This window comes from Centropristis striata, chromosome 18 (genome assembly GCF_030273125.1).
Source record: "Centropristis striata isolate RG_2023a ecotype Rhode Island chromosome 18, C.striata_1.0, whole genome shotgun sequence".
Classification (NCBI taxonomy): Eukaryota; Metazoa; Chordata; class Actinopteri; order Perciformes; family Serranidae; genus Centropristis; species Centropristis striata.
The window spans coordinates 3,453,772-3,479,971 of NC_081534.1; the positions used below are offsets into that span (position 1 = coordinate 3,453,772).

A 26,200-nucleotide genomic window follows, 5' to 3' on the forward strand; every position below is an offset into this window, starting at 1 on the left:
CTGGAAAGGTTGGTTTAAGGGAGGAGTGGTGCCTGCAGGAAGCAGGACATGAGACAATAAGTGCGCTGCAGATTCACGGTCACGTAGCTGGTTTGTCATTTGGTCACTGAGTCATAAACAACCCAGTCTATAGCCGTTCCTTAAACCTGTCTGATGAATTTGGCTGAATCTCATTGCCGTCTTCAGGATCGTGACCCCTTTACTTTCAGATGTTTGTATTCTTTTGTGGCAGTCACATGATAGAAACGTAACTATGGATTCTCCAGACAATGACCAGCTCGAGTCACACACAAGCTATATTGGACATAAAACTGACTTTATAATGTCCATGCTATGTAATGTCCGCTCCAACTGATTTAGACATTTGCTTTCTCGCATAAATCCCCTCTTGATGAATTCAGCGCTGCAGTACAGGTGTGAAAGAGGCTTCGGGCTAAAAAAAGAACAATATAACAGCCTTTTTTTTGTGCTTTTTTTTCATACTCACACTTTTCAGACAAATGTCAATGATGTTGCTCACTCCATTGTTGTGATAAACCAGCACACTGCTACTGTGTATTCTCAATCAGTGAATTTGACTCAATCCCACTCTCTAATATCTCTAGCCCTTTCACAATCAGACACAGCCATCAGTCACAGCATGGCACTGCCAAACCCCGTCAGCACTCATGTGGATTGCATTAGAATTGGCCGAGCCGGGGCACAGCTGGACACCAGAGGTTACTTATCATATCCTTGCAGTGAGAGATGGTTCAGGAAAAGTACCTGGGGTGCTGATGAGGATTATTCAGACTCCCTACAGAGAACAGAGCTCTCTGCTTTTAGTGCTTCTCTTTTTAAAACTCTTCCCTGAATGTAAAGCAGTCACTACGATCAGTCTTGGTAAGTGATCGCTTGCGAGTTGCATGGTTATAACATCTCAGGCGAGTTGTTCTAAAAATACACATAACACAGAAGCTATAATTTGCACTTCATTTATTTGCATCACATCACTCCCACGTGTAAAAAGACACACAGGTTAGAGAAGGAGATGTAAGAGTTAGTGAGATTAGTGACAATATGTAACAAAACATATGGAGTATATTAATGCATTTAAAATCCATGTCTTATCTCAAATTTCATATATATATAAACATGTAAGTAACTGTTTTAACAAACAGAATAGCAAAAACATTAAGCTGACTTCCACAAGAAGTATAGTAAAGTTCTCTCCCTGTTTACACTGGAGTGCAAAATCTGACTTTCTTTAGCACATGCATCACAGAGACAACGCTTTTTAAAAGTGTATTAATTTACACTTACATTAAAGAAGAAGCTGTTTTGCATCTAACTCTGTACACAGTGGGCTATTGAGGAGATAAGGAGTGTATTGAGCTCGTAAACAAAGAGAGGGGAATTGAAAACGCGGGTGGTGGTGGGAGGATCAGCAGGGTGGAAGTCAAGACTCCTGCAGTGCTTGCTTTTACAGATGCAGATAGATTGGAAAAGTGGGACAAAGAGCCAAAGGTTACCGCTCCCTTGCAACCTTTCACCTCAGACAAGAGGATATTCAACAAATACCTGTGCCAATCTGAGAATTAAGACAAAGGAAATAGATTTGTTTCTGATTTGTTACAAACAAACCATCCTGTGTTCAATTGATAAAAAATCCAATTAAAAAGGTAAATGTCCGTGGTGATAAGATTGTCAGTTGATGAACTAGTTGGAAGGTGAGAAAATACCAGCTCAAAACCAGCCAGGGAGCTTTCACACACAGGTAAGAATGCGGCACGTTGCACTGCAACCTGAACTTGCAGCTGCTGCATATAAATAGGCTGGTGTAGCCAGAGAACTGAGAGAAGAGAAGCAGCTAACGCCCATCTGCTCAAACACAACCCCGGACACTTTCTGTTTCTCTCTTGCTTACATTAAAGCCTGCAGCTGGTGGCAGAACACACCATGCAAATTCACCACATTTACATGACGGCCTGTGTTTTCTCTCCGTGGCTGCTTTAAAGTCCCAATTCACTGTCCTGCTTCTGTCAAAGCATACACTGTGATTTTTATATGTAGCATGTGTTTTTTTTATTGCCCTGGATCAATTAAGCATTTGAATATAATGTAAATAGCACTTCTGCTTGTCGAAGTGTGAAAGCAGACCCTGTCTGGCCCAGAATCCACAGATGTTACTTTCCAAAGCTCACTGTCCTCATGTACTGTTTCCCCTTGCACCATTTGGCATCCCAGAGTAAAATAAGCCAAACTCATAACAGGGAAGGATGCCACACAGATTAAAACTGTGACACAAGTAAAATATTTAAATAAATTAAAGTTTTGTCCACAACCCACAGGGTCAGCAGTCAGTTTATAAGTTTAGACAAAGCAGAAGAACTTCTTCCAGCTGCACCTGGAGAAAGCTTTAGTGCGCCTGTCAGAGAACCTCCTCTTCTTGGATTTGCGGGTTTTGTTCTTAATGGCGGCAAAGATAGCCGAGTCAAACGCCTCCTTCAAGTTCTTTTGCGTGAGTGAGGAACACTCAATGTAGTCTGTGGCCCTGATTTTGTCCGCCATGCTCCGGGCTCGGGAGCTGAGGATGGGTTTGACGTTAGATCGGTCCAGGTTGATTAGGACGTTCACGTCCAGCAGGAGGTCCGACTGAGTCCCGACGAGAACGATAGGCGAGGACGGGTTATACGCCCGGATCTCTGGGACCCACTTCTTGGTGATGTTGTGAAAGGAAGTGGGGTTGACCATGCTGAAGCACAGGATGAAGACGTCTGTGTGGGCATAGGACAGAGCTCTGAATTCATCAAATTCCTCCTGAAGGGAACATGGAGACAGAAAGCACGGGTTAGAGCCAAGCAAAATATGTGCAGACATGATTTAAGACTGAAACTGACTCACTAAAGTATGATGAAAGATAATCTATTAACAGTCAGGGCGAAACAATGTTACTGAGTCACATACTGGATGAAGCAATTAAGTTTTGTGCCGTCATACTTCATCTCTCATTACACGAAGAAAAAAAAATGTATGCCATATTAACAATAGGGATTTTATGTTTTTTATGATCAATTAATAGTCTCACCTGTCCAGCAGTGTCCACAAGCTGAACTTTAACCGGAGATCCTTCTACTTGGACCTGACCTGTTGGAAAACAGTAACATTATTCAGTTAGTATCCATTCAGTTCACCTTATTTCAAACATATTCTAAAGTACATCACATAAATGCACATATCAAAATGTTTAAGAGCTGCAACATCAGTTGAGTGATTTATTAGTCAATCAAAAAAATTGCCAAATATTTTGTGATTAATTGTTGATATAATATCTCATGCAGAAATTGCCTAAAATTCTGTTCAGACATTCAATTATGGAGATTTGCTGCTTTTTCAGTTATATAGGCTATCATATTAATATGATTTTTTTTTTTTTTTTGGATTGACAAAACAACACATTTAAAAACATCACATTCGACTTTAAGAAACTGGGATAGATTTTTTTTTCACTACCTCATAACATTTTAAACACCAAGCGATTAATCGAGAAAAAAATCGGCTGATTAATCGATTAATTGTTTCAGCCCTACACATGTTTTAAGTTAAACCCGTGTTGTATCAGCGTCAGTAAACACAGTCCTACAGAAAACACACCAGCACACATAATAAATAAATAAATAAATAAATAAATAAATGCCACCCTTGCGCTTAATAAAACTAATGCACCACACGATAATTCTACTCCTCAAATAATTGTCACTAGCACTTATTGATGCACTAATTATTATTGCATTATACCTTGATTGCTTGTTTTTACTCTTCCTGTAAGTCGCTTTGGATAAAAGCGTCTGCTAAATGACTAAATGTAAATGTAATGTCTCCTTGTAATTATGTTGTCAATTTATAAATGAGTAATAAGTCCAGCTGCTGCAGTCAGTAACTCACCAGAGAAGACATCAAAGCCGGTCTGTTGGTATTCTGTCGGGTATCCATTGGAGGTGTAGCTGATTATCATGCTGGTCTTTCCGACGGCTCCGTCCCCGACCAGCATACAGCTGATGACCCCGGGCTCCAGCTCATCCTCCCGGGTCAGCCCGCAAGCGGAAGGGACTCGGGACTCGTGGGAGAAGTAATCCATGTGAGGTGGCATGTCGAGCCGCACATTAAACTTGTGAATGCAGTCAGACTGTCCTGGTTACTGATCTGTGTGAGACGAGATACTGAGAGTGAGCTGCTAGACTGTCACACCGCAAGGTTGTCTGTCCTGTTCTGACTGACGGGAGACATGTGCGGGGCGGGAACTTAGTGCTCAGACAGGTTGAGATTTACATAGACACTCCCACTGAGAAACCATAGATAGATAGATAGATAGACAGACAGACAGATAGATAGATAGACAGACAGACAGACAGACAGACAGATAGATAGATAGATAGATAGATAGATAGATAGATAGATAGATAGATAGATGGATAGTCTAGTCAATATAGCATTGTTGCATCATATCACCAGTTTAATTATTACCATCATCTTGCCAACCATCCTACCAACTGATGCTCTCTTTTTTAACTTCTTAAGTGTCCTTGTTCTATTCTGTGTTTTTTTCTATTGTTGTTTTTATTTATGCTACCTCAGTATTTTATTCTATTGTATTTTATTGTACTTGAATATCGGACTGCTGTGACAACCGAAAAAGGGACTTTATGTTTGTTGTAAATAAGGGTGTATTTTTTTCTTTTGCACAATGCTGCGAACAAATTAGAATTGAAAAGAGCATATGCAATAAAAATATGAAGCATACATATTCAGAGTGTACTCAGTAATGTGTAACTTTACTGTAGTTTTCAAAACTATAATTATTATAATTAACTATATTGTACCTATGATTTTTAATGTTTATTTATTTATATTTTGCCACTCACATAGCAAGGATCTGTACTGCAATGGTTTTTACAATCAATGATAAAATCAATGAACGGCATAGTGCATTAAATCAATACTAATTAGGGAAAATAGTATTGTCACTGATGCACATAGGAGTTTTTTCAATAGTAATTTTCTGTTCAACTGAATTCCCAACATTGGGTGGTAGAAAGTAGTTAAATGCATTTAATCAAGTACTGTACTTATGTGCAATTGAGGTTAATTACTTATTAAGTACTTCAATTTTATGCTACTTTATACTTCTACTTCACTACATTCTGAAACCCAGTATTGTACTTTTTACTCCACTATATTTATTTGATGGTATACCAGTTACTTTCCAGATTGTTAAAAAAAGAAATAAAAGTCAATAAAGAAACTGTGATGTATTATTAAAGGTTACTGTCCCCACTAGTTTAATATAAAGTCATTAAAGTACTTCAACCTGTATAAGCTGCCTTATTAAAGTAATTAACACTAATTCATCAATTATTATAATTAAACAATCCAATATGTTTTACTCTGATATGAGTCATCCTGTATAATGACTAGTTATATTTTAAGTACACTTTGATGCTGAAACTTTTGATGCCTACATTTACTCAAATAATATTTTGAATGTAACATATTATTCTTACACTGTAGTATCTACTTTTAGTTCACCCTCAGGAGTCAATTTTGACTTTGCAGACTTTCTGTGCATTTATTTTTTGCAGCTTTTAAGCTTTTAAATTGTCCTCATGTCACATGCATGATATTATTTCTTCAGCACAAACTCAGCTTTAAGTCTGATTATTCATTTTGTCAAAGTGTGCAGCTGACAGGGACCCACAGGGCCTATAAAAAAATAATTATCTTTCCAAATACTATTTAAGAACAGTTCTTACTTATAAAACATCTTGGATAATGTTAAATGTAAAAAATAAAACAAAACAATACAATTACAAACAATACAACTGTCTATTTACATGTACAATTTGCACATTTGAAAGACTGTAAATCTCTAAAAATGTGAATAATTCACACAAAACAGCACTTTGAATTGGTTTCCTCAGCTTGTTAATAAATAAATAAAGGTAGGCCAATGTTAGTGTAGATAAAACATAAACTACCGGTCAAAAGTTTTAGAACACCCCAATTTTTCAATTTTTGTATTGAAATTCAAGCAGTTCACGTCAAATGAACAGCTTGAAATGGTACAGAGGTAAGTGGTGAACTGCCAGAGGTAAATAAAAAAAGGTAAGGGTAACCAAAACTGGAAAATAATGTACATTTCAGAATTATACAAGTAGGCCTTTTTTTTTTTCAGGGAACAAGAAATGGCTTAACAACTTAACTCTATGGAGTCTTGTCCATTTTTGAATTCTTTTCAAGTCTTTGTAAGTCATTTTGTGACTTTTAGTGTCTTTTTTTGGTCATTTTGTGTCTTTTTTTAGTCCTTTAGTCCAACATAAAATGTGATTTTGAATCTTTTTTTTACTTTCAAAACACTATCATGCTCAATAAAGAATTTTAAATGTTGCAAATGTGCATTCATTTCAGAGTACACTGAGGCATTAAACTGCATCATTTTCAATTAAATTCTGGAAAAGTTGGTGTGTTCTAAAACTTTTGACCAGTAGTGTAGCTCCCTGATCAACAGATGGAATAAAGATGTGAATACTTCTTACACTGTACACTGTACACTGTACACTGTTTATTATTGTACACTGTAAAATAATAAATAATAGCCTGGTCACTGTACAATAATAAATAAATAATAGCCTGGTTCATTACATACTGTCTATGCACTTTATGTGTTCTTTATGCACACTGTTCATTGCACCTTATTTGTTTCATAGCACCAACATTTTTATACTGTATATTCATATTTATTCTGCACTGGAATTCTACTCCTTAATACATACTCCTTCTTTAGACACTTTATGTTTTATTGTATTTTTATATTTTATTGCTTGAAGTATGCCTAGGTTGTTCTTTTTATTTAATTGTCATTGTCTATGTGTGTAATGCTGCTGCTACACTGTAATTTCCCAGCTTGGGATAAATAAAGTCTACCTATCTATCTATCTATCTATCTATCTATCTATCTATCTATCTATCTATCTATCTATCTATCTATCTATCTATCTATCTATCTATCTATCTATCTATCTATCTATCTATCTATCTATCTATCTATCTATCTATCTATCTATCTATCTATCTATCTATCTATCTATCTATCTATCTATCTATCTATCTATCTATCTATCTATCTATCTATCTACTTCCACCACTGTCACCATCTCACCAGCAGCCACTGGCTCTAAGTGGACCAGCAGCGCCCCCCAGTGGCGGAGAGGAGCACTACACCAAATGTGATCACATGATCTCATGTGTCGTGTCACCTGATTATCCGCGTCCGCTCTGTGGTGCTTTATCGGAAGCTAAGCTAGCTGTCATTTTAGCATGAATAATTGATATTTAATATATTCTCACGTTGACTGCTGCAGTAAGATATTATAGCATAGACACTGGTCCTAAATGTAGACGCACGCGGACAGAGGAGGTACTGTCTCGTGCCCTTAACGCGTGGAAGCTGCGTTAGCTGACGTCAGGTCGCTATTCAGTCATGTCGAACTAGGGCTGTGTCTTCGCCAGTCATTATATATCTGTTAAAAACCAGTTTACAGGTAGTAAAATAAGGTCAAATAAGCTTCACTGAGCCATGGCTTCAATTCTAGACGAGTACGAGGACTCTCAGAACACCAGGCAGAGTGCTCAGCAGCACAGCCGCCTGTCAACAGCCAACATCGGGATAGCACATTCAGGTAGGAGCCTGCTCCTGTCTGGAGGTTATAGATACATGCAAGGATGCTATAACGTTGTTATTATTGCTGTAAAAGAGTAAAGCTAACACCAAAATACTGTCTGCAGTGCTTTTGTTGACTTGGTGTTATAACTGGCTGTACTTCCTCCCCAACATAGGCTTTGTGAATGTGAGACTCGAGGAAGAGAAACCGATATTCAACAAGCAAAGGATCGATTTTACTCCACCCGAGAAGATCAACCACCTCTCAGTCTGCAACAATCAGCTATGCATGAGTCTGGGGAAGGACACCCTGCTGAGGTACATATCACTTAGTGTTGGTCAGTAATGTTCATATGCAGTGGTGGGAAGTAACTAAGTACATCTACTCAAGTACTGTACTTAACCCTCCTGTCGTCCTTCCGGGTCAAATTGACCCAATCTGTTTTGACTATTCCTTCTTTCCTCCCTCCTCCTGTCTTCCTCTCTTCTTTCCTCCTTCCTTCCTTCTTTCCTTCCCTCGCCCCTCCTTTCTTTCTTTCTTTCTTTCCTTCCTTTCCTCGGTCCTTCCCTTCTTTTCTTTCCTCCTTCCGCTGTCTCCTTTCCTTTCTCTCTTCTTTCCTTCCTCCTGATTTCCTCTCCTTTCCTCCTTCCTTCCTTCTTTCATCCCTCCCGCCTCCATTCCTTCCTCTATCCTCCTTCCTTCTTCCCTTCCCTCGCCCCCCTTTCCTTTCTTTCTTTCTTTCTTTCTTTTTCTTTCTTTCTTTCTGCCCTCTTTCCTTCCTTCCTCCCTCCTTTCTGCCCTCTTTCCTTCCTGCCTCCCTCCTTTTCTCCCTCCTTCCTTCTTTATTTTTTCCTTCCTTTCTCTCTCCTTTCCATTCTTTCTCCTTTTCCTCCTCTCTTCTTTCCTTCCTCCATCCTTCTTTCTTTCCTTCCTTCTTTCCTCCATCCTTTTTTACTTCCCTTTGCGTCCTTCCCTCTTCTTCCTTCCTTGACCCGAGGACAACAGGAGGGTTAAGTACAGTTTTGAGGTTCTTGTACTTTACTGTATTTCCATTTTATGTAACTTTATACTTCTACTCCACTACATTTAGCTGACAGCTTTAGTTACTTTTCAGGTCAAGATTTAACATTAAAAAAACATGATCAATTTAAAGTGATTTGACTTTTTTAAAATTTTATTTTATTTTTAAACCTCATAACAGTATATTAAGTAGATACAATGAGTCATATCTTTACAAAATTAAACTGCTTACATAAATGCATCAATACAAATAACGTAATAATATATTTAGAATATATAAAACAATCTGAGTGGGTCCATTCTGCATAACGAGTACTTTTACTTTTGATAAATAAGTACATTTTGATGCTAATACGTATGTACTTTTACTTAAGTCATTTTTAAATACAGTACTTTTACTTGTAGAGGAGTTTTTCTGCAGTGTGGTATTAGTACTTTTATTTAAGTAAGGAATCTGAATACTTCTTCCACCACTGTTCATATGGTTTAGTCTGGTTTAGTTTGAGTTCTTCACTGTGATTTATACTCATCAGTTGTTAACTGTTTATTGGAGATGCAGATGTTAATGTTTCATGTTCTGTTCTGTACAGGATTGATTTGGCCAAACCAGATCAGCCCAATCAGATTGAATTAGGAAGGAAAGATGAAAGTAAAGTGCACAGACTGTTCCTGGACCCCACCGGTGAGAAAAACCATAATAATACCATAATGTGTACTCCTCTCGTCAACTATACACCCATGCTCCTAAGGGGTCAAAAAGGACCCCATGACTGTTTTTAGGACTTTTTTTTCTCATGACCAAGAAATTGATATATCATTTTCATATTTCTTTCATTATTATTGGTCAATTTTTAGTCAAATATACAAAATTAGGCCTCATTTCAAGAGAAATCAATTCCATATCCATTTGTTGGTCATGAGTTGCCTTAAAAGGTGAAAAAAAAAGTTGGTAATACATTTTTTTCTACATGTCCTAAAACCAGTCTAATGTCATAGGGTCCTTTTTGACCCCTGAGGAGGATGGGTGCTATAAAAAATTATAAAACACGTAAAATGTACAAAGAAAGTTGAAATTTATATTATCTATATAGAATGCAGAGGGGCACATTATGCTTTCAAGCAATTCTATGAAAGTTAACCTATATTAATCGTATGTTAAATCGTATGTTGTTTGGGGTCAAAAAGGACCCCAGGAGGACACGAGGGTTAAGGCTATTGAGTCTTGAGTTGTAAAAAAACAATAGATCATTGCCTTTATGCTGTGACAACTATCGTTCACATCTTCAAAGTATTCTTTAAAAACAAAGGTTACATGTTATAAAGTGTGATATAGCTGCCATAGTTCTCTGGAATGTACCACACTATGGTCAAAGTTTAGCTATTTCCGATTCCGCATTTCATTTCAATAATCTTATTTTGATCGACTTTTGATTCAGAATTTAATTTGTGACACCCCTGCTAATTTATGTATTGTTAATTTTAGACTTCCTGTGATTCTAAAGGTCATTGTACATGACACAGGATTTCCTTATTCTTCTATCCAGTACAATAGATCCATTATCCAAATTGCTGAGAATCCTGTAGTCATTAGGTGCAACAACAAGGGAATGTCTTCCTTATAACCAGCTTATTCCTAGTATGGCTTAGCCTGGCTTGATACAAAATTCTTATAAAGACATAATTTTAAAATGATTATATAAGCATATCTCAGAGACTGCAGCAACACCTTAACGGGATAGTTTGGATTCTTAAAAGTGTGATAGTATGAAGTACTTAGTAATATTGTATTACCTACAGTAGGTGATGGTCGTCATGCTCCCAGCTTAAAGAATCAGGGAGGGGTACCAACATGGAAACTAAATGATATACTGCTTTGGATGGGGGCAGCAGCAAAACATTTTTAGCAACCAAAAAAAAAAAATCAATATCAACCTACGTGTACGCTAAATTTAGAATATTTTGACCACTTTACCTTTCTTTCAGACAGCCCTGTTTAACTTTTAATCATACAACTCTACTTTAAATCAGCCAAACTATCCCTTTAAACTCTCACATTAAAAGCTCCAACATACTGTTTAAAGATTACTGTGGCTTATGGTTATGACTTCATAAGCAGCTGTATCCTCCTCCATATTTTCTCTCTGCAGGCTCCCATCTGCTGATCTGCCTGAGCACCAGTGAGTGTTTGTACCTCAACAGAAACACGCAAAAGGTGCGCAGTCTGTCCCGCTGGAGAGGCCACCTCATCGAGAGCATCGGCTGGAACAAGCTGCTGGGCAATGAGACCAACACGGGACCCATCCTGGTTGGCACCAGTCAAGGCATCATCTTTGAGGCTGAGATCTCTGCAACTGAAGGCAGCCTGTTCAACAACAATCCCGATCAGTACTTCAGACAGGTGTGGTCATTTTGTATATACATAAAGGGTGTTTTCACTACAGCCCAATGCCCGGAATGAGGCGGGTCTCACTCGCCAAAATGCCCCTAATTTGAATATGAGTCATCCGGAGCGGTCTCTTGACGGGAATTTTTTTGGCCCTGACGAAGAGCAGGGCCGTTTTTTCTCCCCTGAAAAAAGCCTGGTTGCTGATTGGATAGATCGCTAAGCGGGATGTGACGTAGTAAGTAGAACAACACGCACAATTTGTAAAAGCCGGCGAAGCAGTGTTGCCAACTTAGCGACTTTGTTGCTATATTTAGCGACTATTTTTCTAAAAAAGCAAATCCAGCGACTTGTTCTGGTGTTTTTGGAAACTTTTGGAGACTTTTGGAGACTCGTTCTTACTCTTCTTAACGAGCCGCGGGGGCCGGAGGCTCCTTTAGAAGAGTAAGAAGGAGTCGAAGCGGCACAGTCCTCCTGCAGCAGTCTCTCCCAGCTGCAGAGCCGGAGGGGATGTTAGCCCCTTAGCGTCCGGTCTGCAAATTGCTAATAGGCTAACAGTTAGCTCTGTAGGAGTACAGTGTGTATGTGCTGCTGCTGCAGGAGGTGTTCACTTAGTGATCTCTGTTTGTTTACAACAAGCACCAGACACTCTGTGCACAGTTAGCGATGCCTTTTTGTAGTGGAGACACACAAAGTGAGCGGACATTTGAGAGGGCGTGGCCTGAGACTTTCCCGCTGGCCACTCTTCCCTCTAAAGGAAACACAGTTTATGTTTTGTGGTCCTGTAGAGAACATTGACCTACACATTATACTTCCTTCTCTTGGTATGCAACTATTCTGTTCCTGTGACAGGTCCACTCCCTGGAGGAGGACGGGAGGCCTGCACCAGTCTGCTGCCTGGAGGTGGAGCGAGGCCTGGAGAACAAGTACTTCATCATCGCCACCACCCGCAAACGCCTGTTCCAGTTTGTGGGTAAGGTGGCCGAGGGGTCGGAGCAGCAGGGTTTCAGCTCCATCTTCAGCCAGAACCAGGACCTGCTGCCCAGTTTCCAGGAGTTCCCAGCTAACATGGGCTACAGCGAGATCACCTTCTACACCTCGAAGCTCCGGACCTCCCCTAAGGCGTTCGCCTGGATGATGGGTAATGGAGTTCTTTATGGTCAGCTGGACTATGTCAGGCCTGACTCCCTGCTGAGTGATGTGCAGGTAAATATTTTGTGTCTGGTTTTATATTGTTTAATACGTCTTGTTCTTCAAAGTTTCAAACTAGGGTTAGGATGGTAAAAATGTTCAAACTGGTCTGATTTAAAGCCAAACACCGGACCAGACCAGCACATATATTTTTTTTTTACCACTGAGTGAGTCTATGAATGAGATATATTGGCACATGTTTTTTTGTGTGAGATTAACACTCCCATGTCTCTTCTCATCACCCCAAAACACACTGAACTTTCTTATAAACAAACATTATATGCGCCATGTGCATCCTCCCACCTCTACAGATCTCTCTCATGTTAATAGCCAAGGTTGGCTAAACATTGCATAGGGCCTTTTAGACACTTGTGGCTCTGTTAGTTCAAGCATAGTATGTTAATTAAATTATCTTGATCTATTGTTTACTACATCTCTTTGTATTGTGTTATGTATTTATTGTTTGTGCAGCACTTTGGAAACCTTGTGTTTGCTAAAATTGTGCTATATAAATAAAGGGGATTGGATTGGATTGGATTGTCTTGCAGATATTTGGCAGACGTTATTATACCTAGGCAGCCTGTAAATGCAAGTTGGATTTATCGCTAACATCATCAGCATATTCCTGATATAGGCTAATTTTTAATTTGACAAGATCAGCCAGTTGGCAGAAAAATCCAGCCAGTTTAAGCGAGTACACCAGACTTGACCAACAGGAAATCCACCCAAATCTACTTTAAACTAATGCATTTCTCAATGATGTTTAGTTCTGTCTTCTCCACATTCTCCTGTGTTGTCTTTATCTTTATCTTCATCTTCATGTTCTTCTTCCATATTTTCTCCCTCACAACCACACAGGTATGGGAGTACACCCCTGACATTGACATCAGTCTCAACAAGCCCATCTCCATTGTGCTGACACAGTTTCACTTCCTGCTGCTGCTCCATGACCGAGTCAAGGCCATCTGCACTCTGAATGGACAGGTGGTTTATGAGGACGTGTTCCCAGACAAATTCGGGACCCTTAAGAAGATGATCAAGGACCCAGTCGGGGGCTTGGTGTGGATCTACTCTGAACGGGCAGTTTTCCGGTACCACATCCAGCGTGAGTCCAGGGACGTCTGGCAGATGTACATGAGCATGACAAAATTCGACCTGGCCAAAGAGTACTGCCGGGACCGTCCCGAGTGCATGGACATGGTGCTGGCTAAGGAGGCTGAGCACTGCTTCCAGAACAAGCGGTACATTGAGAGTGCCAAGTGCTATGCGCTGACACAAAACTACTTTGAAGAGATAGCGCTCAAGTTCATCGAAGCCAAACAAGAAGAAGCCCTGAAGGAGTTCTTACTGAAGAAACTGAATAATTTGAAACCGAGCGAGAGAACACAGATCACCTTGCTGGTCACGTGGCTCGCCGAGCTCTACCTGAACCGGCTCGGCCAGCTGGAGAGCGACGGGAACACCATCATCTTCGAGGAGACCCGCGACGAGTTCCGCCAATTCCTCAACAGCTCCAAACACAAGGAGTGCCTGTTCAACAACCGCAGCACCATCTACGACCTGCTGGCCAGCCACGGCAACGTGGACGACATGGTTTACTTCTCCGTCGTCATGCAGGACTACGAGAGAGTGATATCCCACTACTGCCAACATGACGACTACAGCGCCGCTCTGGATGTTCTCTCCAAGCACTGTGATCAAAAGCTGTTTTACAAGTTCTCCCCAGTCCTCATGCAGCATATTCCCAAAAAAGTTGTGGACGCGTGGATTCAGATGGGCAAGCGGCTGGACCCAAAGAAGCTCATCCCAGCTCTGATGAACTACAGCCAGATGGGCAGCACCCAGCAGATCAGTGAAACCATCCGCTACATGGAGTTCTGTGTGTACGAGCTGACCGTGACAGAGGAGGCCATCCATAACTACCTGCTGTCACTATATGCCAAATACAAGCCGGACTCCCTGCTGTGGTACCTGGAGCAGGCGGGTACACACTCATCAGAGATCCACTATGACCTAAAGTACGCCCTCAGGCTGTGTGCAGAAAACGGCTACCTCCGGGCCTGTGTCCTGGTTTACAGGATAATGGAGCTGTATGAGGAGGCAGTGGATCTTGCTTTACAAGTAAGCCTTGCATGTAAATGTATACTGTAAAACACATGTCCAAATCATCCAGTCACTATGGAATCTGAAGTTTTATTGTCAAACATTTCTTGTACCTTAACCCTTCGATGCACACCATATTGACACCTCTTCTAATGTACAACATGGGTCAAAAATGACCCGCATTAATTTCTCCTGTTATTTAATGCTTTCGTGCTCTATCTTTTGATCTCATCTCATCTATTTTATGATTGAATATTCCAAGTATTCTTTAAATATCTTGTTTTTTCATAACAACATATTATTTCCATTTTGCCTCTCATACTTTGTGAAGAAAAAACGTTTTTGTATTATTACATAGCTAACTACTTAGCCAAAAAGTTAGCTAACTAGTTAGCTAAGCAAGCTACCTAGCCAAGAAGTTAGCTAAGTAGTTAGCTTAGCAAGCTACTTAGCTAAGAAATGGATATGGGTAATTTTTGACCCATGTTGTGCATTAGAAGGGTTGTGACACAAAAAGGGATTTTGTTAAAAAATGAATAAAGGAAAACAAAAAATTAGGATGTATGATGATCAAAAACAAACTAATTGAGGAAAACCTGGAATACTGAATGATGAAAATAATTTATTGCAAAGATATAGAAAATAAAAACTCTGTCGGGTCACTTTAGACCCATGTTGTGCATCAAAGGGTTAAATATCTGACAGAATTTGACAAATGCCACTAACTTGCAATGTATTTATCATCCATAGGTAGATGTAGACTTAGCCAAGTCCTGTGCAGACCTGCCTGAAGACGACGAGGAGCTGAGGAAGAAGCTTTGGCTGAAGATCGCCCGGCATGTGGTTCAGGAAGAGAAAGATGTGAAGAAAGCCATGAACTGTCTGTCCAGCTGCAACCTGCTTAAGATTGAAGACATCCTGCCCTTCTTCCCAGACTTTGTCACTATTGACCATTTTAAGGTTTGTAACTAGCATAAGCCCTCTGAACCCAAAACAGTTTCAGGAGATTTTTTGCTGGCGTCCTGCGCCTCCATGGAAACCGCAGAGTCATGGCTTGAACATGAAAACTCTAAAATGTCTTAATGGTGTAATATAACACAGGTATAATGCAACAAATCATTAGAATTGCTTATAATTAAATTTGAAAATTAAATAATTTGAATAAAATAGAATCTACAGTCGTGGAAAAAAATATTAGACCACCTTTGTTTTCTTCAATTTTTTGTTCATTTTAATGCCTGGTACAACTAAAGGTACATTTGTTTGGACAAATATAATGATAACAACAAAAGTAGCGCATACAAGTTTAATTCAAGAGCTGAAATCTAGACATTTTCCATGTTTTTTTAATAATGATTTTGGTTATTATCAAGAAAACCATGGAAGATGTCTAGATATCAGCTCTTAAATTAAACTATTTTGAGGTATTTTTGTTGTTATCATTATATTTGTCCAAACAAATGTACCTTTAGTTGTACCAGGCATTAAAACAAACAGGAAATTGAATAAAAAGGGTGGTCTAATCATTTTTCCATGATTGTATATGCAACATTTTTCCAAGTGCCCACAAGTTCTGCCAATATAAGGGAAAATGGCGGCTCCACATAAAAATATATATAACTATTTTTAATTGTGCAACCTCTCTTGTATTGTCCTCTCTGCTCTGTGGAAACAGTCTGCAGGCCAGCCCAATTTTAACAGATTTTTTTTTCTTTCATGTGACTGTGGGTTTCAGCTGAGTCATAGTTGGCAGACATGTTTAGAATAAAGTTTGTCTTTCAGGAAATCTCAATATTTTAAGTTTCTGTTTGCATACTTTGACTGATGGAAACTTTTATCACACATGATCAGTTTCAAGGACTGTCTGCAAACTGCAAAATTTTGATGACAATGTCTTTTCTCTAAGATAAATGGTGTCATTTTGAAGGCATGCTTTTCAAACCGGCAGGAGGGTTTTGGGGTTCAGAGAGTTAATAAAACATACACATGAATAAAAAACATGTTAACACTACTAGTTTAAAAAAAAAAGTCTTTAATTGATCGTCAGTGAAACATGAACCTGGTCATCTGCAGTGCCTTGTATCATGTATTAAATTCCACTTGAAGCAATGGATGTGAAGAATACTCAGGGTATGGGTAACATAACATACAAACATAATCTCTGTTCATTGTGGTTTGTCAGGAAGCCATCTGCAGCTCCCTGGAGGAGTACAACCAGCACATCGAGGAGCTGAAGCAGGAAATGGAGGAGGCCACAGAGAGCGCTAAACGCATCAGAGAAGACATCCAGGAAATGAGAAACAAATATGGCGTAGTGGACTCCCAAGAAAAATGTGCTGCTTGTGACTTCCCATTGCTAAACAGGCCCTTCTATCTGTTCCTCTGTGGACACATGTTCCACTATGACTGCCTGCTCCAGGTAACTTTCTGAGATATGCTGCTGAACACATAATATTCTATTAGTTCAGTCAGTTATCATGTTTAAAACGTACTTACAACCGTGTCATAATTCCTTCATTTTTCTTTTCTACCTTCTAGGAAGTGACTCCTCACCTGACGGCTTATAAGCAGACCCGCCTGGAAGATCTGCAGAAAAAGCTGGCTGCAACCGCGCAATCCTCAAAGTCACGCCAACGCCCAGTGGCCAAGGACGAAGGAGACACTGCCAGTCTGGGAAAGGGCAATGCAGGCACAAGCCGTGAACAGATCAAATCAGACATAGATGACATCATCGCATCTGAATGCGTGTACTGCGGCGAACTGATGATAAAATCCATCGACAAGCCTTTCATTGACCCACAGAAATTTGAGGAGGAGAAATCCAGCTGGCTATGAATGAGGCCTCCTCTCCTCTCAATGTGAAAGGACATGACAGCCTATCATCTTGTATGTCAGTGAAACTGCACCATCCGTAGGATCGACCCATTCAGTGGATACAGACTTTCACCTGATTGCCTGTTGGTAGTGCCTACTGTTGAAAACTGTATCAGCCTCAGTTGTTCTCTGCATAATATTTTGTTGGCAGTATTTGAAGCTGATTTAAAGGCCTTTGCACTTTGTATGGGACTACTAGTAAAAGATAGACATTGTGGCCAATGATACAAGATGATGTGGTGATGTAAAATATTGCCAGGGCTGTACAATATATACAATGTGCCTGAAAGTCTGATTATGGCAGAAAAGAATTAGGAAGCTAAAATCAGAAATAGCTGCACTATACATCTTATTAACTGCATTAGGTTACGCACTTGTTTTGTCTATTTGAAACATAACCTGCACTTAGATCGTACCTATGTCTCATTAGCTCAGTTCAGCCACTCCACTCTACATCGCTGTGTTCATCTTACAGTTAACATGGAGCAGATTACCAAACTGTTATTCATGTATTCACTGTTTTGTAAATTAATTGTGGTACATTAAAAGCTTGTCAGCATGGATGGACTCATTGTTCTGGTTTCAATGTAATAAATATTAAACATGATTTTAACTATCAGCTGGACTGAAAGAAATCAATACATATCATCTCAGAAGGGCATATATAGCTACCTGGAGGAGTACAGAAAACATCAGCACATTTGGTAGTTTAGTAATGAACACTTGAGTTTAGGCCACTGTGACAGCAAGCAGTGTTTGGATCCATACCAGCCCCATGAAGAATATTTTTGTGTGTGTCACATAATTACTACAATAAGTGGCAGTAGGTGTTCATACATTTATACATAAAAACAAGTATGTCATTTTTAAAAATATTCTAGAGTTTACTGTCAACACTTGACATCACATAATAATTTTATAATTGTCACATTTTACTCCCAAATGTCTCACCATACCTAAAACGGAGTTCCCGTCTGATGACGTCAGACGTAGCTCGGCAATCTTCGCAGTGAGCAGACGCTATTAATCGACATCGGAATTTAATCGATGCTTTTGTATTAGTTGTGCATATACGGCTCAAAGTGGCATACATAGTGGACATGTACCTCAAGAAATCAGAAAAGGCTGCTACTGGGATTTTTTTGTCACAGTCAACACTTAGAGAAGTCGACGTGCGAGCGTCCCTCTCTCTGCGATTGATTAAAATGCCTGCTCCTTGCTGTACCCTCGCCATGGCGTCGTGTCTCTGCTCTCTCAGTAACAGAAAGTGGCCGCCTCTCTGCTGCTGCTGCCGACTCAAAGCTCACAGACTCGCTCGGCGCCTCAAACCGCCATTTTGGAGTGAGAGAACCGAGAGTCGGCAGCAGCGAAGAGAGAGACGGAAAGGGGGACACGGGGCCGAGGTGAGAGACTCCATGGTGGTTGTTATGGCGAAGGAGCAATGGGGGAAGATGGCCGGGAGGGAGAAAGAATTAAAACATGGGGATCATTCGTTCACTAGGCAACCGAGGCCCCGCTCGTGCCGCCGCAGCGGTACGAGAGGCGCGAGCGGTGGGCCTTTGATGTTGCGACTAGCCTGTTTAAGAGCTACCATTAAACCAATATGATGTTAATACATAGTTTAGGCACGAGGTGGTGGCCTTAAAGAGACAGGGCCGATTTGAATACTTCATATTAATGTTGTGGAGGACGTATGTGTCATAAAGCTTAGTGTGTGATAAGCTAACGTTTAGGATAAAAAGCTAACGTTACATTAGACGAGAGGTAGCAAGGAGCCAGCCGCTAAAATATTATTTAAGAAAACAAACTAACACTTACTGATGTCTTTGGCTTATTGAAACCAGTAAGCTGTCAGTGTGTGTGTGTATACAAGCACCTTGACCCTACTATCATTGATCGGAAGCAACGCTGCTCGTGCTTATATAGCGAGGCAGCTAACGGTCGTTAGCTAGCAGGCTAGGCTAACGGTCGTTAGCTAGCAGGCTAGGCTAACAGCCCAGTGCATCCAAGGTTAGCTAGCCAACAGTGAATAACGTTAGCTGGGATCTGCTAGCGAGCTAATTATCATATAACGACGCGACAGCAAAATAAGATAAATGTTATTAATAACAACACAGCTCTCAGTTTTCTTTATTTTAAAGAAGAGGATGAAACCCCTGATTTGCTTTAGCTCTTGTCATCCTCTCACAAGCCAGACAGTGAACTTGCCTCAGAAAGTAAAGTGAATGTCGTCACCCTGTTAAAATAATCGCCCTACTCATTTTGCAGGAAACACAAAAAAACTTCACCAAAAGTGTAACATATGACATTTATTGAGGATTTCACTCAAAAGGGATGTAACAAAGAATGGCTATTGGCATATTAATAACACTGTGTAAATGATGTAACTTAAGAGAAATAAATGACTTTTGAACATGCCTTTGTGACTTAAGCAAGATATGGTAACATTTTATTTTGAAGGTGTCTACATAAGAGTCACACAAGCCTGTCAGAAACATGACATGACAAGTATCATGAGCATTAATGTTACTTCAAAGTGTCATTAATGTTCATGACACTTCCCATGTCATGTTTATGACACGCGCATTATGTAGGCACCTTCAGAATAAAGTGTTACCATATCTTGCTTAAGTCACAAATGCATGTTCAAAAAATTGCCTAAGTCACATTTTATTTTGACTTCGGCATAATAAATCGGCTCAAGTCACACACTTGACATAGGTTATTATAAAATCACATGATCTGATCAACTGAGAATAGAGGCGATTTTACCATAGGTGGCCGGCATCATGAGGAGATGATTTCGGAAAAAAACAACCAATTTTGACAAAAAATGACCGAGGCGATTATTTTACTTGCCTCAGAAAGTAAAGTGAATGTCGCCACCCTGTTAAAATAATCGCCTAACTCATTTTGCAGGAAACACAAAAAACTTCACCAAAAGTGTAACATATGACATTTATTGAAGATTTCACTCAAAAAGGATGTAACAAAGAATGGCTATTGGCATATTAATAACACTGTGTAAATGATGTAACTTAAGAGAAATAAATGACTTTTGAACATGCCTTTGTGACTTAAGCAAGATATGGTAACATTTTATTTTGAAGGTGTCTACATAAGAGTCACACAAGCCTGTCAGAAACATGACATGACATGTATCATGAGCATTAATGTTACTTCAAAGTGTCATTAATGTTCATGACACTTCCCATGTCATGTTTATGACATGCTCATGTCACTCTTATGTAGACACCTTCAGAATAAAGTGTTACCATATCTTGCTTAAGTCACAAATGCATGTTCAAAAAATTGCCTAAGTCACATTTTATTTTGACTTAGGCATAATAAATCCGCTCAAGTCACACACTTGACATAGGTTATTATAAAATCACATGATCTGATCAACTGAGAATAGAGGCGATTTTACCATAGGTGGCCGGCATCATGAGGAGATGATTTCGGAAAAAAACAACCAATTTTGACAAAAAATGACCGAGGCGATTATTTTACTTGCCTCAGAAAGTAAAGTGAATATTTAATGAGTAGTAATTACAGACGACAAGCAATTTACCACACATTGTTACTGTCAAAACAATCACCTGCACATTTAGAAATATAAGCCTAATTTACAATATAGCAATACTGGGCTAACATATTTATAGTGGGATTGGTGAAATTAAACTATTTACATTCATCCAGTCTGAAGATTCAATAAACTGAAGTGGCTGATAATGATTTAACGCCAGTTTGCAGTCTAATGGCCTTGTGTCTTATACAAACGAGGACAGTTGAAAAGGTAGAAATGATTCAGCCAGTGCATTTTCTTCAATTAAATATTTGCATGCAAGGGTTGTTTCTTTTATTTTTTATTTACTATCCATTACTAAACCAAATATTTCATTATGTAAAAGTTAGTTGAAAATCAAGAGTGCTCACATTGTCCATATTAGGCAGAATATGAACATGTGAAAGAACATTAGATGCCCATTAAAATACTTTATTAGTGTCATGCGGACATCAGTGTGTGACTGTGCGCTTCTTCTTTTGTAGGGGATTTTCACCATTATCACATCATTAATCTCGGAATCAAGAACAATGACATCCCTTACTGAGAAGGTGGGTCTACTTGTTATGCTGTATTTTTCTTAATGAACTATCTGCTGGTTCAGCGCTGCATGCCCAGACATTGGAGGAGAGCGGTCTGATAATTGGAATAAATGGCCATGCTGTTTCCATGACAAAGTTTGAAATGTAGGCTGTGATTAAGTGGTGTGGAGCCAGGCTACAAGAAGTGTCTCCCACATCCCAGACTAGCTGGGAAAATGAAGGCAAAACTCAGCTAATGAAGCTCTCAGCAGAGCTTTACTCACCCAGTAGTTAACAGCATCCTGTGCTGCTCATTCTGACCTTGAGCCATCTGCATTTCCCCTTCTTTCTCTCCTCTCTACTTCCCTCTCTTCAGTAAAAGTTGCTGCCCTGCTGGGCAGAGGTGTCTGTGCTGCATGGCGTCAGGGCAGAGCGGCCGACTGGAGGCGGGGGCATCAGGGAGCTCTGGCCTGGCCAAACCTCTCTACCTGCAGCGCCTGGAAAGATCCCTGAGGTTGGACAGTTTCCTGCGCCAGACTGCTGCCATCTTCAACGGAGACATAACCAGGTACAGGCAAAGTGGAGACATTTAACCTTCTGAACCCCAAGCAGCTTCAGTGCATTATAAATACAGTACAGGCCAAGAGTTTGGACACACCTTCTCATTCAATGCGTTTTTCTTTATTTTCATGACTATTGACATTGTAAATTCATCAAAACTATTAATGAACACATGTGGAATTATGTACTTAACAAAAAAGTGTGAAATAACTGAAAACATGTCTTATATTCTAGTAAGCAAAGGGTGGTTACTTTGAGGAATCTAAAATACGAGACATGTTTTCAGTTATTTCACACTTTTTTTGTTAAGTACATAATTCCATATGTGTTCATTCATAGTTTTGATGCCTTCAGTGAGAATCTACAATGTAAATAGTCATGAAAATAAAGAAAAACTCATTGAATGAGAAGGTGCGTCCAAACTTTTGGCCTGTACTGTATATATATATTTTTTACACCTGTCACATTTTACACACTGTGGCCTTGTTTTTGAATGCAATATGCAAGTCCTTTACCTCTATGAAAACAGCATTGTCATGACTAGAAGGAGGGAGAACTCAAAAATGTCTTTTGTGCAGTATAACACAGTTATAATGCCAAAAATAAAGAGAATACGTTTTTTAAGGGAAGCGGTAAACACACAGGCAATTCAAGGACTGTTGTGTAAGTGTTATGTGTTTTTTTTAATTAATAAAATTAATTAATTTTTCAATCTCGCCAGCAGGTTTTGAGGCTTAGAGGGTTAACTTTTAACTTTCAAATTTGATCCTGAGAACATTCAAGGATCAGGTTCAACAGGTGCTGCAGTCATGCTTCTATGCAGCTCTGTAAATGCAAATTTGTTGGAAAAGAGTTGCAACCTGAACCATCGGCAGCTGAATTGATTTCAAAATGTGGTGTGCATTGTAGAAATCTGCCACCCCCTGTGGAGACGATCCAGTACAACCGGTTATTAGTACCTAATGTTCTGCCACAGTATGTCCCCCTGCCATGGATACAGTATTTATAATACCAGATACAAAGAGAAGATGTGATATTTATAGAATGCAAAGAGTGGGCTTACAGCTGCATACTTCTCATGTTCTAGTGATGACAGTGATGACAGCGATGATGGTGCACTGGGCTCAGGGCTTTCCCTGGAACCCTCCACTCAGCATGCAGCTCTGACTGTGAAGAGTGAGCCCTGTGAAGGGGACGGGCTCTCAGAAGGAAAGCCCCTCAATGGAATTCTGCTGCAGGGTAAAGGTAAGACACATAAAGTCTTACATTTTAAGTAATTCACATGTTACTACAAATACACATTAATGGAAGATATTGTAGAGTTCATGAACATTTACATCATGCTGTTTTTTGTCCCTTTGTTAACTCCACAGACCAGAAGGCTGATAAAACTAGCCTCTACAATTTCTCCAAGCTGAAGAAGAACAGGAAATGGCTTAAGGTATTTCATACACATTCTCCATTCAGATAATAAAGACATTAACCCTCTGGAGTCCATCTATTTATTGAAAATACACGTTTTATTTACAGTAATAACTGTATTTATATATATGTAGACAATCATAGGAGATTTCAGTATGCCATTTATGTTTCTAGATCATTTTTAAAATGTGAATTATCTCTCTACAATGAAAACTATTACTATTTTTGATTTACGTGCAAATAGACTGTTTTGTAGTTTTATTATTTTTAGGGCCCGAGCAGGCAACGACCTGCGAGGTCCCTATTGTATTTCGAATGATTATTTTTTTTTATTTTTATTAGGGCCCGAGCAGGCAACGACCTGCGAGGTCCCTATTGTATTTCTAATGATTATTCTTTTTATTTTTATTTTTCTTCCCCCCAAATGATCGCATTTTTCAATGCCTGAACATACCCCAAAACTCACGAAACTTTAAATATAAGTCATACCTGGCGAAAAATTTTATAATCTATTGTCATCCTGAATTTTCACCACTAGGTGGCGCTACAATAAAGGAAAGTGCGTTTTGGCTAATAACTCCCACATACTTTGTCGCACATTCAAAAAACTTATATCCACTCGTTCACTGAGTTGTGCTGAATCTCGTGATATAGGCCACTCCCATTTTCGCCTACCGTTTTTTTTCGCAAATTCGCGAAATGTCGCAAACCTACTTTTTCGAACTCCTCCTAGGCAATTTCATCGTTCTGCACCAAACTTTGCACACAGCATCTATGGACCCTCATGACAAAAAGTTATTAAAAGAATTTTGATTACCCAAAGAATACTCAAGTTATTAAATAACAACTTCCTGCAGGTGGCGCTATTATCAACACAAAACACAAAGTGTTGCAAATCTCCACATTGGTGAGTCTGAATGACATGACACTCAGGTTACTACTTCCCCATGAGCCCCTTAGGCTCGCTGCAAAATTTTGGCCGATGACCACTAGGTGGCGCTCTTTAAATTGAAGTGTTTCATATCTCCAAATCGGTTGGTCGGATTAACACCAAACTTGGTATACTTATTGTCAATGCCCTCCTGAGGATAACCCTTGAAGGTTTTATTGATCGGCCCCTAGGTGGCGCTCTGGCGGCAGTTTAATTTAATAAATGCCACTGTGCCCAGACCATAAGACTTAAGGCAATGAAATTCATAGGGGTGGTGTAGACTGGCCCCTGTAACGCACAAACCCCGACGGCAGCATGCCCCGACACGCGTGTACTGCGAGGGCCCGTTCAGTACTGCGCGCAGTCCTAGTTATTATTATTATTATTCTCGTACCCAAATGATTGCATTTTTCACTGCCTGAACATACCCCAAAACTCATGAAACTTTGAATATAAGTCACACATGGTGAAAAATTTTATAATCTATTGTCATCCTGAATTTCCACCACTAGGTGGCGCTATAATAAAGGAAAGTGCGTTTAGGCTAATAACTCCCATATACTTCATCGCACATTCAAAAAACTTATATCCACGCGTTCACTGGGTTGCGCTGAATCTAGTGATATAGGCCACGCCCATTTTCGCCTACCGTTTTTTTTCGCAAATTCGCGAAATGTCGCAAACCTACTTTTTCGAACTCCTCCTAGGCAATTTCATCGTTTTGCACCAAACTTTGCACACAGCATCTATGGACCCTCATGACAAAAAGTTATTAAAAGAATTTTGATTACCCAAAGAATACTCAAGTTATTAAATAACAACTTCCTGCAGGTGGCGCTATTATCAACACAAGTGTTGCATATCTCCACATTGGTGTGTCTGAATGACATGAAACTCAGGTTACTACTTCCCCATGAACCCCTTAGGCTCGCTGCAAAATTTTGGCCGATTACCACTAGGTGGCGCTCTTTAAATTGAAGTATTTCATATCTCTACATCGGTCGGTCAGATTAACACCAAACTTGGTATACTTATTGTCAATGCCCTCCTGAGGATAACCCTTGAAGGTTTTATTGATCGGCCCCTAGGTGGCGCTCTGGCGGCAGTTTATTTTAATAAGTGCCACTGTGCCCAGACCATAACACTTAAGGCAATGAAATTCATAGGGGTGGTATAGACTGGACCCTGTAACGCACAAACCCCGACGGAAGCATGCCCCGACGCGCGTGTACTGCGAGGGCCCGTTCAGTACTGCGCGCAGTCCTAGTTATTATTATTTTTATTCTTTGTCCAAAATGATCGCATTTTTCACTGCCTGAACATACCCCAAAACTCATGAAACTTTAAATATAAGTCACACATGGTGAAAAATTTTATAATCTATTGTCATCCTGAATTTCCACCACTAGGTGGCGCTATAATAAAGGAAAGTGCGTTTAGGCTAATAACTTCCACATACTTTATCACACATTCAAAAAACTTATATCCACGCGTTCACTGAGTCGTGCTGAATCTCGTGATATAGGCCACTCCCATTTTCGCCTACCGTTTTTTTTCGCAAATTCGCGAAATGTCGCAAACCTACTTTTTCGAACTCCTCCTAGGCAATTTCATCGTTTTGCACCAAACTTTGCACAGAGCATCTATGGACCCTCATGACAAAAAGTTATTAAAATAATTTTGATTACCCAAAGAATACTCAAGTTATTAAATAACAACTTCCTGCAGGTGGCGCTATTTTCAACACAAAACATGAAATGTTGCATATCTCCTCATTGGTGTGTCTGAATGACATGAAACTCAGGTTACTACTTCCCCATGAGCCCCTGAGGCTTGCTGCAAAATTTTGGACGATTACCACTAGGTGGCGCTCTTTAAATTGAAGTATTTTATATCTCCAAATCGGTTGGTTTGATTAACATCAAACTT

The 26,200-nt window shown here is 39.7% G+C and overlaps 3 protein-coding genes across 5 annotated transcripts in view; 2 read left to right on the forward strand and 1 right to left on the reverse strand.

Annotated features, from left to right (window-relative positions):
• Nucleotides 1–1,533: 1,533 nt before the first annotated feature.
• rhov (ras homolog family member V) lies at nt 1,534–4,213 on the reverse strand. Its single transcript, XM_059356442.1, has 3 exons — nt 3,925–4,213; nt 3,068–3,126; nt 1,534–2,799 (listed from the first exon to the last, which is right to left on the reverse strand). Exons 1-3 carry the CDS (start codon nt 4,127–4,129, stop codon nt 2,353–2,355), a joined length of 711 nt encoding a protein of 236 aa, XP_059212425.1. The 5' UTR covers nt 4,130–4,213; the 3' UTR covers nt 1,534–2,352.
• A 3,064-nt stretch (nt 4,214–7,277) lies between these two features.
• Nucleotides 7,278–17,886, forward strand: vps18 (VPS18 core subunit of CORVET and HOPS complexes). The gene is made up of 9 exons (XM_059356441.1): nt 7,278–7,715; nt 7,873–8,014; nt 9,308–9,399; nt 10,865–11,115; nt 11,953–12,306; nt 13,150–14,412; nt 15,145–15,354; nt 16,577–16,813; nt 16,933–17,886. Exons 1-9 carry the CDS (start codon nt 7,613–7,615, stop codon nt 17,227–17,229), a joined length of 2,949 nt encoding a protein of 982 aa, XP_059212424.1. The 5' UTR covers nt 7,278–7,612; the 3' UTR covers nt 17,230–17,886.
• Nucleotides 17,887–18,582: 696 nt separating this feature from the next.
• Nucleotides 18,583–26,200, forward strand: part of ino80 (INO80 complex ATPase subunit) — a 62,538-nt gene continuing 54,920 nt past the window's right edge. For 2 of the 3 annotated variants that reach the window (XM_059356462.1, XM_059356463.1), the window contains exons 1-5: nt 18,584–18,671; nt 21,322–21,387; nt 21,734–21,925; nt 23,006–23,163; nt 23,292–23,359. In XM_059356462.1, the coding sequence (XP_059212445.1) occupies nt 21,774–21,925; nt 23,006–23,163; nt 23,292–23,359 (378 nt within the window). In that variant the 5' untranslated portion in view covers nt 18,584–18,671; nt 21,322–21,387; nt 21,734–21,773. Of the gene's footprint in view, nt 18,672–21,321; nt 21,388–21,733; nt 21,926–23,005; nt 23,164–23,291; nt 23,360–26,200 lie in introns of all 3 variants that reach the window. The other variant, XM_059356464.1, reaches the window with a different exon arrangement.